Genomic DNA, 14,394 nt, shown 5'->3' with positions numbered 1-14,394 from the left:
TTATCTGCATATTCCTAATGGCTCCAGCCATTAAAATGTTATATACCTCTCAACTCCTAACGCTAACAATATTGGAAAAAATGACAGACCAAAATCTGTGGTCTCTTCCTCTGCTTTTTTGCACAATGGATGGCCCGAGAATTTGCCCACAATCATTTTGGGTTTTCAGGGACTTAAACACTATTATAGAGAGAATTTTAAATCTACAAGGCGGTTTTCTCAAAGCAAAACCTCTTATTAAAACAAGACGAAGAGCAGCATTTTATACAAGCATGTTTCTGTTGGCATTGCGTAGACCCCAAGACAACATAGTCATGGACTGCCGTTCTTGGTGTGAGGTCCCCCCAAAACTGAACCCAGCTGGTCTAGGCTGGAGCAGCCCAGAGGGTCCGTAACCCATGCCAGGACTTGAGTCGAGGCCGAGCAGATTGGCGACGGGCAACCTCTTCCCTACCGCAAGCTGCTGCTTGAAGCAGCTGTAGGAGAGGCTCTGGCCCTGGCGTATTAAATGGCTTCATATATGTGAGAAACATTACTTTATTAATCATTGCCATATTATTTTCATAGACTGTACTATTAAACTATTTGATAAACGTTTTTATACTAAAATTAAAAGCTCCGTAATTAACCATTTATGATCATTTTTTGAGCAATCACTATTTTGGTTTAAAAAGTGAGGCATTTTTTATACATAGTTAAGAGATAGTGTTTAAAAATAGTGGGGAAAAAAGTATTTTCTCACTAGAAAAAGGATTCTGTTCTTAAACTGGTATTTGTGAATGCTCATCTCTTCCACATGAAACAAAATTACATTCTATTTGCAAATGCTTGATGATCATTTCTCATTCAAAAGGAATACGTCCATGTGGCAAGAGCGTCTTTTGGATTAGCCCCATGCAGTGTCATTGAATCAGAACCTAATGTCTGGCTACTTACATTCTATATTACTTTTATGGATGCCCCTTTTATAGCAGGTTCCAGAAATGTGTGCCTTCTCTAGCATTCAGGAAAAGGAATAAATATCACATCAGCCATCTAAAATACCTCGGCGATGCTTGTGTTAAATGATTTTAACCACCTTTATCTCCAAGGCAATCTTCAGTGGAATTCGCTGCATGCAAGTATGACAGGTGTTCAATATCTGATAGTCTCCGTAGCATTGGTAGTCACTGATGGTAAATGAGGTTTATTATTTGCTCTATTTTTATCAGTGAAAAGGTCTAAAATACAGTGGTTTTAGGAAAAAGACATGAATGTCTTTTCACCTATTAGTGAATTAAAGGGTAAATCTTACTGATAGTGTTCCATTAGAGCCGGAGGCAGGTAAGATTTTGCGTGGTGGGGACACAGGAGAGGGTTTCACCTTCTGTGCTCAGAGCACCTACTCCATTCCCCACCCCAGCACCATGGAGCTGGGGTGCAGGAGTCCGGTCAGCAGGTACCTGGTCTGCAGCAACCCAACAATTGCCTGGTTTGGGGTTACTTTGCGTTGGTTAAGCATCACACGGAGGCCTTTTCACATAACGTCATTCTCAAATTTTTTTTTCTTATATTTCTAATTATCTATGTTGGAGGGAGGACAGATTTTCAGAGGGATGAAGACCCACAGCGATGACTTACACACCTCCGAAAAATCACACTGCTTGTGTAGACACAGAATTACTAGTTGCAGATGAGCAACTTTCAGCAGCTGGAAATTTAAGTTCAGCTTTCCCAGCACTTTTCCACCTCGATCTGTTTTTCACGAACGAGAATGCATTCAGCCTCAGCTGCCTTCGGAGCATGGTGTACATGGTGTGATTTCTCCGTTCCTTTCTGTACAGTCATATAGACAATTCTGTAAAGCATGACCAAGAGGCCCCCACTTCATCAAATAATTTAAGAAGGTGGTATATAAATGCATTGTATTGAGCTGCAATGAAAAGAAGGAAAGCGACAGCTGCCTGAAACTGTCACCTTTCATACTGCAACTGCGGCATCCAGCCTCATAATTTAACGCAGGCTGGGCAGAGGAGGTTAATCCCCGGGTCCTCGAGGACCCAGCGCAATTCGAACTCCTACGGAGACCTGCCGTACTCTGCAGTCGGCAGTGCCCGCTCCCGCAGCCAGATGTTTCTTGTACGGACACGGCGCCAGTTTATTCTCCGTCCGAGTTGTTTAAAATACAGGCTTGTTACGAGGGGAAAAAATAAGCAGATGCTCGAAAGAAAGAGCTTTTCTTCTAAACATACACGACTCCTCCGAACTCCTTCTCACACATATGTGCGTTTCTTACCTTGTTTAGGGTTTAGCAGAGTATGTACAGCAACACAGTTTATCCTGACATTTTGTGGGGTTTTTTCCTCAGTAACAAAGGAAACTGTAGTTACAGTCTATATCTAACTCGTTTTAGCTCATTTCTTTTTGCTTCTATAAAATCCTATTGAGTCTTTGTACTGGACTGTGAAGCTGTGCAGTTAATGATTTGGTTTACTAGACCACTGGTTATGCTTTAATTGGTGGAAGGTTTTTCGGGCTGAGTTTCTGAACCCTTCAGAAGCTTCTTGCTGCTGTCTTAGTCTTGTGCAAAACCTAAAATTGTGTGCTTTTCCCGGGAGTGTGTAGAATAATAAATACAAAACACCTGAAAATGCGATCTTAACCAGAAACCTCTTCTTTCTGTCGGAATGTTAAAGCGGTGTTATGTCTTTTCACCTATTAGTTGCTGATAAGGGAATTAATGGTAACGTTGCTCTGAAAAACAAGTATCTCCTGCATATTTAGCTAAAATAAACCTTTTAGCTAAACTAGTCATTTAAAAACTCTCCCAATGTGCCTTTTCTGTACGTATCATAATTAGAGTACATCACTTTTCCGTAGGAAACTCCAGCTCAAGTTGTCCTTCAGCTTTATTTTAATAACCGGTCTGTCAATCATATTTTCTTTATGAAACTTACTTCTTTGGAAAAATTTCCCTCTTTCCTCGCTAATGGAGGAGTCTTTACCTCCTTTACCTATCTCTACAATCAAATTTCAAAAGAGGGTTGAAAGAAAATGAGCCCTTTCTCACGCTGAGGTGGTTTACAGTAGCTGATACATAATTAGTTAAAACTATGTTCTGTCATAGTCGATCAAAAGCAGAATCTGTCCAGGATTAAGAAGAATACCGTCGGTGCTTTTTGGCAAATTCGATAAATATGTTTTAATTGCTGCTACCTTAGAGAAAAAAAATTTAAAAGCACATAATTGTTTTAAAAGCTTTGGGTCCAGATCCATAAAGATTTGTAGCCATCGCACTCTTATTTAGGAAACCAGGCATGAGAACAGAAGTAAAAGCTTAAATCTACCACATTATGTAGTTGTCTGTCTTCCCATTGATTTCAGACACTCCTAAGAGCTGAAATTCCCAAAACTGTGTTTCAGAATGGGACTAAGACCTAAATCACTTCAGTGTTCTTGGTAAAGTTACAGTAATTCACGCTGCGTAATTAGCGTCTTCTGATTGCCAGTGGCTTTTGCTGGTTTGTGCTTTATTTTCCCCAAGGAACTGAGGTTTTTGTGGTCTGCGCCTGGGTTGCCTAGGGGTATGAAGTTGTTGGAGGAGCAGAGCGAAGGGGAAAGGGATGCAAATTTTAGGAAATGACGTGACCTTGACTGATCAGCTCTTTCTGGCACAAGAGAGCCTGGAAAGTGCCTGCAGTGTTGTGCTAGAGAGGTGTGAAATCCTGGTGGGGCAGGGGAGCTAGCAGAGCATCTTATTCTTGTCACCTGAGACTAGACAGATTTGTATTCATGACATGGACAACCTGAGAAATAAGTAAAATATAGACCGTCACGGGGCTTTCCAAGAGTCTCAAAGGTAGAGGTGGGAGTGCACAACCCCGATATTTGAGGAGAGTGCACTAAAATCAGTGCAAATCACTCCTGTGCCTTCGGTGACTCTTACATTGACTGGCGTTCACAAATTCTTGTTCAATAATAAGAAAAAGCACTCCTGTAACTACCCGAGACTCCAAAATAATGGCTAATGTGTAAGCAGTCAAGAGGTGGTTTATCTGCGCTGTATCTCATAGTCTGCAGTTGTAAGAAGCAGCATAAAAGAGTAGTTGCAAATACCATGATTCTAATCTTTGGCAGATTTCCGTTGGCCCATAATATGAAAAAATTGTAAAGACTGAAATTATGTTTATATTGTTCCTACTTGTTTTTATTTGTTTTATCAGACTAAGGCTTAACTACTTTAAACAAACCATCAGTGAACAAACATTTGACAAAGAGTTGTCAAAAGAATGAAAATCAGAGCAGTGGCTCATAATTTATTTGAATGCCTCTGTTTAGCTGAATTGCCGTCATGGTATTTAGACAAAATTTTGCAGATGCATAATTTTTGTTGTATTTATTAAAATAAGCCACAATAAAGCAACAGTTTTACTGCCTTTAAATTGCAATCTGAAATTTCTTTTATTTAGAGAAATAAATCTGGGGGGTTTTTGACACTAGTGTATATTCATTTGAGGTTTGTTTCAACAAAACATTTTAACATATAGGAACACTTCTAGACAGAGTGCCAGTTTTTAAAAGGTAATTGCTGCAAACGTAATTTCTTTCTGCAGGATAATGGATCTCCTGAAGAACATGCAATTTATGTTTGGGACCATTTTATTTCCCAGTCAGCTGCAGAGAACGTGTTTTTTGTTGCTCACAGTTATGGTGGACTTGCCTTTGTAGAGTTGGTAAGTGTGACTTCTCCATTGCCTTCTTTCCTGAAGTCTTTCACAGGTTTTCTAAATTCTTTGTGATCACCTTCTTGAAAGCAGCCATTTAGGAACGACTTTGAACCAATGGTCAGATGATACAGATGTGTGAGGATTTCTTTGCAACTGGAAGGTCACTGCGTTTTTCTCTGGTTTTGCGTTAGACAGCAAGGTCCCAAGTGTGCACGAGCCTGAAAGACTGTGGGAAAACAAAACGCATTCGATCTTCCTTGTCCAGGTTGTGTACCGAAAGGCAGCACTCAGTGAGTTTCTGCTCTGCTGCAGAAAGACTGGAGGTGAAGACTGGGAACATATAGGAACAGTTCTAAAGCAAAGTCACATTAACAAATGCACCTTTTTGTATATAAATTGGAGCTCAACATGAGGAGAAACATGGGGGTTGTACTCAATTTTGCAGTTTTTCCACAAAGGTCTGCAGAAGTTACTGGGAAGACGCCTGCATAAAGCCTGCAGTGATGTTTGGGGAAGGTGGGGAAGACCCTGCTGAGTGCAAAGCTGCCCTATGCCTGACACTGGGACTGCTGAACATCCAGTTTGTCAGTCTTTCACCCTTTTCTCTAAAGGCAAATTTATTGACCCCATCTGGTATACGAAGTTGCCTGTTGAACTTGTATACCATTCTTTGAGCGTAGCTGTAGTCTCTTCACTTAATTGTGAAATGCTGGTGTAATCAGGACATGTTTTATTGAAGAAAACTAACAAAACAAAACAAAAAAGAAACCTCCTGTTTATTGTAGAAATGTAAATTGCGGAAGATTGCAGTTGGGTTTATAGACATAGGAATCAGCAGACATATACGTACATCTTTTGTCTATGACACCTTAGTTTAGTCTAACTGAAAGTTAGTAAAAGTAGTTCCTGCCTGAACGTGATAAATGCCTTAGTTAAGAAAAAGCATGCATGACTGTTTTGTTTTTAATCTTGTACTGCTCTAAGTAGCACGAAGAATCCAGAGCAGGAGCTTAAGATTTCTGTTAACCCTTTTCTTTTGTAGAAATTAAGGCCATTTTGATTTTCCCTGTGCTTCCGCAGGAGTATTTTTAAACTGTGTATGACGTGTACAGATTTAAGACTTGAGAACAGTTCAGCTAATCATTTTCCAAAGGTACTTTATTACCAGGTCAATAAATAGTCTCAAAACTAAATTTTTAAGAGACCAAAGCAGTGAAGATGAATAATTCCTTCTATAACCACAACTTTGGGCAAGAAGAAGGTAGCGTTGCGTGTGCCTGTTGCTCCTCAGATGCAGTGAAGGGTAGGGAGCATCTCTTCTGTCTTGGCTTTCCTGGGCTGTGATTTTCAGCTGCCCTCTGTTTCGGCCCAGGTTGTGCTGGTGTGCCTCGTCTGTCCAAAGTGAAGCGTTAGCAGAATTTCTGTAGGTTTTGTAAAGCCACGTTGTTTGGGTCGCTGGACACCTACAGATGCATACACTTAGCCCAGGGCGGGAATAAAAATTGACTGGAGACCTTTCTCAGTGTTTCCTAAACAAAGTGCTTATTCGAAGGCGGCTTGGAGAGTTTCTCCATCACATTTCAGTCAGTGGCTTGAGGTGGCATGGGTAACAGATGACCAACATGTCATTCCCATTTTGCCTGTTTCTCTTGTCACACTGGTGGATATTTCTTCACTTTTGTTCTACTTTAATATGAAGCACACAGATGTTTCAGAACAAGACTTGACTTCTGACCTTGGGGCTTCCAGGGTCAGGGTGCTCAGGGCCTGTGAAATTATCACAAGCTGAGCTAAAGTTTTTATCCATCGCAGGAAGCAACCAGTAAGTAAGAAGTTAAAAAGGAGCTTTGTCAGAGAGACAAGATGGTCTCAGTAAGGGTCAGCTTCTGTAGTCTGCTGTCTCTGCAGGAGATGCATGCCTGAGAGGAAGAATATAATATATAACCATTGGCACATCGCATATCTGTCATGCAAAACTAGACCTGAGAAGTATATTTAATGTAGCCTGATTGTTTTTAAAAAATCAAAGGCTATTAACACCTGGTTTTGGCAGAGGTGGTTTGATATCTGAGCTCCGCTGAAAAGAGTTTAATTAAATAATGCATACAGTGAAGCGCATATCATTGAAATAAACCCTGAGCTATTTTATCACAATATTAATTTGTAAGATTTTATTTTGTTATGATCTCCTTTCTCTTCAACTTTATATCCATATGGCACTTAGTAATTGCAAAGAGCTTAAAAAAAAATAAATGGAGCAGCTGATGGGCAATTACTGTCTTATGACAAATACATATTCGATCACTTTCCTTCCTGCTTTGCGTGGGGGAGATGATGAGGGTGATAGAGCAGCTACACCGTATAGCAACTGTACCACCTCTACACTTGCTATGCAAGAGTTTTGGGTCAACTGATTCATAAAATTGTAGGTTACGGTAGTTATGGAGACCTGTTGCACAGCTGCTCCTTCTGCATCCATGCCTCATACAGGAGAGCAGTGTGAAGCATATGGCTTTAATTTGGAGTGAAGGTTTCTGCCTGGGCCCTCTGCATTTTATTGTGCCCACAGGGAAAAAGAAAACGAGCAAAAAAGTCCAAAAACATTGGCGTTTTCAATGAATCTCTTTTAAATTCACTTTGCATGTTCAGTGCTGCGAGGTCTGTCCCGATCCTTTGCGATCACCTCAGTCACAGCGATCCCCGGCTCATCGCTTCATCACGGTGCAAGGCTCTCGATGAAAACCCAACGCTCGGGCGTTAAGCAGAGAAACCCAGCAAAACCTGATGTTATGCAAAGACTCGTTGGCGGTCGTTCGTAGCATCACGTGGGAGGAGCTGCTGCTCTCCCGGAGCGGCGCGGGGAAGCGTTCAGCCTTGCAGGGGCAGAACACATCCAGGTGCCCCTTGTTTGCAGCTGCAGAAGGAGCTGGCACAGGAAAAGCCGCTCTGCTCTGCCTCGTCCCTTTGCTCTGCAGGTTTCTGAAGTCCAGTGCTGGGGTGGGAGAATCAAAGTGAAAAGAAAGCAAATACAACCATCGCATTTGAAATTGGTATAGAAGGAGGAGCGTTTTTGCTTACAAACCTTTGGTGGCCAAACCTGGTCTTCATTCCAGGTTTCATCTCACAATAAAAATCAGGCTATGGTTTGGAAGTCCTTCATTAAACAAACCAGTAAAACTTGGCTGCCATTTTCAAATACATGCCACAGCATTTAACATTTTTATTGGTCTTTGCAGCTTTTTAATCTACATTTTTGCATGTCTGTGATTGCGAGATGCTAAGAAAAACAGGGTGAGTCTGTAACATCATGCTTGAATGCACAGAAACTGTTACCCAGTTACTGCAACGTAGGCACACAATTTCTGTACCTTGCTGGGTCATAGATTACTAGGGGAATAATTGAAAGTGATTGAACATGTGTGGGAAGTAAAGTTCCACCAATAAATGTAATTAGTTGTATTGTTTATAGCTTGAATTACAAACGCTAATCATAAACCATATGCTAAAATGTATCTTAATATTTAGTAATTAAAACTTTGTGTAATTGTGGTTTGAAATTAAACGTGCATCTAATAATACCTACACCTAAATTACTTTTGAATGCACAGCACTAAAAATAGTTGTTGGGTCACCGTGTTCTGCTAATTACTGATTTTGAAAAACTCAAGCCATGATTCATGAACACATCTCAGCTTCTTACTTCTGTTATCCCTTACACAGTGTAGTCAGAGGTTTATTTTCAGAAGCAGCTTGCTGTAGTTGACGGTAAATTGTGGAACTTTACCAACTCCTAGCTTATAATAATTTTATGAAATTTAACAGAAAGTGAGAATTTCAAGTTGATGGAGTCAATTTTATATTTAGTTTACAGAAAATAAGTTTCTGGTACAACGCCTCCTTGGATTTTTTCTGCCAAATTTTGTGGGTTTACAATTATTTTGCTTTAAAAAGAATGTTTTCTCTTGTCATTGCCTGCATGAAAGACCCGTGCAGGAGAAAAGATATATTGTGCCCACATGCCTACCTGAGAGCTGTGGCCATCCCCTGCAGATCTGAGTACAGCATCGGGGCCTGGCTGCATGTGGAGGGGACGGACGGAAAGGGTGGTCCTAGGATGCTGGGTGATATGTAAAACTAGCCGTGTCCATCATTGTACAAAACACATGACAGCTACTCATTTCGGAATCACGAGGAGAATTGTTAAATCTAAGCTTTCAAAATTGTCAATTAGGTATTCGGTATCCTGAGATTTAAAAAAAAAAAAAGATTTTGTGGAAAATTTCTCTTGTTTGCTTCCTATATGCCTGATACCTTAGGCTTTGCATTTTCAAGGGTTTCCTCACCACCTTATGAACCAGAAGTGTAGCTTTTTTGTTTTAATTTTAGTTAAACAATATCTTTAAGAAGAAAACCACCAAATATCATGGGAATCATGACGAAGTTGTGAGAATCGGTAGTGCTCCAGCTTACAGCATTCATACAGCTGTAAAAATACAAAGCGCACAAGGGAATGTAATATAATTAAATTAGGAGAAGGAAAGTAGGTTCATTGTCTTAGAGCAGATGAGAAACTACTCATTATGGTCTTTGATGGCTAAAATGTTGGGTGTGTATATTGACAATTTGCACAAAGGTGTAGATAGAAGTAAGTGTGTGTGTGTGTGTGTGTGTGTGTTTAGGCAGCTTTGTTAAAATGAGAGCCATTAAAACACACCGTCCAAATTACTGTATCCACTGTAGCATCCTAATTCCATCAAAATCAGCCAATATTGTCCATCTGAAATAATTTTAGGTCCAACATTTTGAGATACACCCTGCAATACGCTGCCACTTCATTTTGTTGTATTGTGCTGAGTACGGGGAGGACCTGACCCTGGCTAGAGCTGATAGGTGCCATAATAATAGCAATGATAAACAGACACCTGCTGAGCTACCTGGGAGCCTCTGAGGCTGCATCAGTATTCTGGCACAGGCAAAATGCAATTTAAGAGCCTTAATGACTGGGCTGTGAACCTGTCATTAGCCTCTCATTAATTTAATTTCCTGAAATTTCACATTGAATGGTTTGTTATATTTGGCTTTTTATTTATATATGCTTGTATAAATGTATCTATCTACTTATTTTTTGCATTAGTTTGGCTCAAGAATAGATGAGCATAGAGTGGGTACTGTGGATATGCAACTCTTAATTCCCCTGGCTGATGTATTAAATCGAAACACATCCACTGATGTGTGGCAGAAATAACACAAGATCTGTGATGGTTGTAGGAAGCATGGGGGAGAGCTGGAAGTAGAGAGCTGAGAAGCAAAACACCTCGGTGACCAGGATCCATATTATGAAGAAACAAAGCAAAATATCACTGTGCTTCAAGGCTTTGTGAACATTAAACTAAAAAAAAAAAAAAATAATAAAAAAGGACATTCTTTAAATGTTGAGTGTCAACTGGGAGAGCAGTATGGGATGCTGTCTTGTAGGTTTATGGGGACTTGGGTTGTGTGTCCAATCTTTGGACAAATTGTCTCACCCAACTCTACTTGTTTTAGGTCTCACCTTTTTCTGTGTTGTACACTTACATTAGCATGTCTTTGAATCACGTCTGACTGAGGTAGGGACACTCAGAAAAACAAGTCTAAAAGTAAAAATGGGATCTTGATTCCATTTGGTTATTTATTTCAGCTATACTTTGTTGTGCTTCTTGGAAAAATGCTCCTTCATCTGAAAAAAGCCAAAGGAGAAATGAGGGTGGACAAGAGGAGCTAATAGAGAAACAGCAGTGGGTTGTGCAAAAAGGGTTGGACGGGACAAGGGTCACCAGCCTTGGGGCAAATTTATTTTGGTATTTCTGTTACTGACATAGGCACACAAAGTAAGTATGCACTAATGAAATTGGCTCCTGGCATGAAGCAGTGAAGTCACCCTTAGTATTCAGGAGCAGAATTTCTGCAGTAATAGAAATTAAAGGAGATAATAATATAAACTTCAGGACACTTAGGCATTGACTGGTTATCTGCATTTGCATGTGAAGAATGATCTCGTCAACAGGGAACAGGGATGGAGAAGCCCTTGGATGTGCAGCTTCATCGCTGATGGCTGTAAGTGAATGACCCGATAACGCAATAAAAGAGCCAAATGTGATCCTGTGATTTGTTTGCTCTTTCTATCCCAGGAAGGGAAATGTTAATGCCGGCCAGCATGCTGGTGAGATTAATCTGAGATAATTTGAGACATTCAGGAAGATTAACTCAGTCCGGAAGAGGTATGGGGAAGAGGTGTCAGTACGTTCAGAGTGAGAGAGAGCCTATGTTACTAGAAACGATGAAGGATACGCAGACGTGGCATGATGTGGTTCCACATGGAGATGTCCTACCTACCGTAAGCACCAGAATTGATATAGCGGTAGAAACAGAACACACATCCTCTAGGCTTATCAATCTTAATAAGAGCTGTGTAATCTGCTGATGCTCTTACATTAACTTTGGTAGCTATTGAAGGAAAAGAAGGTTTGGCGTCTATTCTGTATTTGCTACAGAAGCAGAGTTTGAAAAGCATGGCTTGTTCAGCCTGGCGAAGGAAAGCTTAGAGGGATTGGTAGCACTCTGCAAATACATCGGGAGAGTAAACAGCGGGAAGGGAGAGCCGTGTAAGCCAAAGAACAATGTTGGCACAGGAACAAATGGATTAAAACTGGTCATGAATAAATTTAGGGTGCAATTAAGTTTCTCACCATTGGATGACGAAGGCCCGTTTGGGAACAGAAGGACTGGGGCAAAGCTGCTACCCAGCGTGACCCACACATGGCAAGAGTTATGTGAGTAATTGGCTGGAACCGTCGGTCCTTGCTATGACCCAGGAGTCTGTGTTCCTGTGAAAGCCAGCGTGTGCAGGTGCATGTTTTCAACCACCAACAATTCGACCCAGTTTGGATTAATTTTTTTGGAGCTAGCGCCTCTCTGACTCTGGGCTCACTCCACTGAAAGCACTGAGTTTGAACCAAAACCAGGTCAAACCCCCAAACACCAATGTTTGCAAACAACTTTTTTCGCTCCTTACTTGTTTTTGGAAGTAGTGGACTCATTTTTGCTAAAGCTTTCTGAAATGCACAAGCTCCAGCTTGCAGTAGAAAGCAACAGGGATCACAGATCCCAAGGTGAGGGGTTGCAGCAGTAAGGAAATTACATGATGGCTTGAGCAAAAAATGCTGAAGCATCTTAATACGCGTCACTGCCTGCCGTACTGGGAGCAACTTCTTGATCACATTTGGCTTTTACTGATATATACATACGAAAAGTGTTTGTGTATATATATACACACACACATATATACACATATATATATTTATATGCCTGTATTGCCCATTTTAACACAGAGCAGATAAACATTGTAGGCCACTCTCAGCCTAAATAAGTAAGCTGACAAGTGTACACTGGCATCATTATTTCACTTGCTACCATTTACTGTTACTATCCATTTGCATTGCGGTAGCAATCACGTAGTAGTGCCTTGTCCTGAAGAGCTCGCAGTCTGGAAGGATCATCTAACGGGAAGAGACAGAGGAATGATGAACGATTACCAAGCGGTTCAGAGCACCATAGCTGCACGTCCTTTTTCATTCTTTGGTGTTTTAGTTTAAATGCTATGTAAGCATCCCCTCCCTCAGTTCATCCCCAGCCCTCTCAGCCTTGCTGCTGGATGAGAGAAGAGGATGGCTGCAGTGAAAGCCCGAGCGTTGGCCACTTCCAGAACAGTCTCATGTTTTGAATATTCATCCCTCCTCGTTACCTTCCTCTAGATAACTTGCTCAGCCTCATTACTTTTTGCTTCCTCTTAATCATTTGCTAATGTAATATCTCATGCTTCACTCAGCTCAGTCCGTGGTCTGAGGCTAGCCATACGTATGCCCCTTCCCCACTTCTTCCAAAAGGAGAAGGACAATGTTTCATGGACTGGAACGATATACCAAGTACTAATTGCTGGCATCACCCATCATTACTTTACATCTCATTGGCCTGTTCATATTAATTCTCTACTTTGACACCAAAGTTGGAACGCTAATTATAAAATGAACAAAGAACTGGAGGTGGGTAAAAGTTAGGGTTACTTGGAAATCCTGTTACTTAGAAATATATGGTTGTATCCTATGGGACTTGGAGGTCGAAGGCACAACTCTTTCTGCATTCTTTGCAGAGACTTTTCTAGAGTTGCATCATCTCTCTAGTTGTATATTTTTATAATTTCTTTGCATTGTTGTAAATTCCATGCACTACACAGTGAACATTTATTTTTAGATTTTGGTATGAAGAGCATTCTGATCTTTAGCAATTGTTCTTGTACTTCCATTCCCTTGTTCTCTTCTTGCCCAACTATATATAACTAGGTCTTCTTTTTTTTTGTCTTTTTTTCTTTCTATTCCTGTCTGAATGCAGTACTGTTTGTCAACATTTCTCTGGTAGTATGCTGAGAATTGAGCTCAGTATTTTAAGTGCAGTTACTATAGTTAGCTCAAGGTGAACTTCAGTATGTTTTTTTCAGCTGTGCAAGATTTTGGTCAATGCAGCCAAAATGGCACTAGATTATATTTTTTTCCAAAGTCTCTTTGAATTTGGCGCACGCTAATTTTCCTGCATGTGTCAGAGTATTTTAGTGCTCTCAATTTCCCTTTCCCCAGTGGTACTGAACGTAATAGGTGATTTCCCCCCCCAACAATATTATCTCACATTCTTCCAAATTAAATCGAGCTGTGTTGTGGCTCTTGTTGCGCAGGATGACAAACTAGATTGTCATAACGATCCCTTTTGTGCTACAGGTGTATGAATCTTGGAAGCTCGTTTTGTATTTCTTTCATGCCTTACTTCTCTTGGCAGTTTCTCCCACTTTAATGTCACCTGCAAATTTAATTAATTCCAGATCATTAATGAAGATGTTAAATAAAACCATATTTGGCATCTATCCCTATATCTGACTAGAAACTTCCTTCTGGCTCAATAAATCCCATTGTATTAGTATCCTTTCCTGCATTGTTTCAGCTGTTTTAAATTCTGCGAGACAGTGTACTTATCAGTCAGGGGTTTTTTCATTTCAAATTCTAGCTTTGAAAGAAAAAAAAAAGGCAAAGCATGGGACCATGTTCAAAGAACACGTCACTTGTCCTTTTCAGTTGTGCAGATAAACATCAGCCCTTGAGCCTATCAAAGCTGATGGGGCAACGTCTGTGTGCAGCCATCTCCTTAAAATGTGTGGAGTACACTGTTGATCCCAAGAGTTAACTCCAGGACCCAGGGCAACCGGTTTTCCTTAGTTTCTTGCCTAGCTATTAATTTTTTCACTGGTTATCAAACTTCCCAGAAGTCACAAGTTGTCATCTCTAGGTGTGCACCTCCGTAGAGGTCTTTTCTGTCTGAACCATCTCGTGCTCACCGGACTTCTTCCAGACATTGGGGAAATTCATCAGCAGTAGTGGGAGACAAGTCTTCTGTCCTGAACCTCTGAGGAAAGCACCTGACACTGAACGTCTTTGCCTTCTCTCTGATGTAAACGATTTCAGACCCTCTTTTCTGGCTGCCCAAGGTGAATTCCTGAGATGCTGGCGCACGTGCCGTCCTGCCCCTGAGTCCTGCTGCCTAAGTAAAAAGTCCCGTCTCCTGTTTTCCTGGACAGACTTACTAGCGCTTCACCACATTCAGGTTGATC

At 40.8% G+C, this 14,394-nt stretch overlaps 1 protein-coding gene across 2 annotated transcripts in view; it reads left to right on the top strand.

The window, feature by feature from the left end:
- The window catches only part of ARB2A (ARB2 cotranscriptional regulator A), a 267,179-nt gene that overhangs the window by 150,611 nt on the left and 102,174 nt on the right, over positions 1-14,394 (top strand). For both annotated transcript variants that reach the window (XM_059833865.1, XM_059833863.1), the window contains one exon: positions 4,593-4,712. In XM_059833865.1, the coding sequence (XP_059689848.1) occupies positions 4,593-4,712 (120 nt within the window). The remainder of the gene's footprint in view (positions 1-4,592; positions 4,713-14,394) is intronic.

This window comes from Gavia stellata, chromosome Z (genome assembly GCF_030936135.1).
Source record: "Gavia stellata isolate bGavSte3 chromosome Z, bGavSte3.hap2, whole genome shotgun sequence".
NCBI classification, from domain to species: Eukaryota; Metazoa; Chordata; class Aves; order Gaviiformes; family Gaviidae; genus Gavia; species Gavia stellata.
This window is presented reverse-complemented; position numbering and strand designations above follow the sequence as displayed.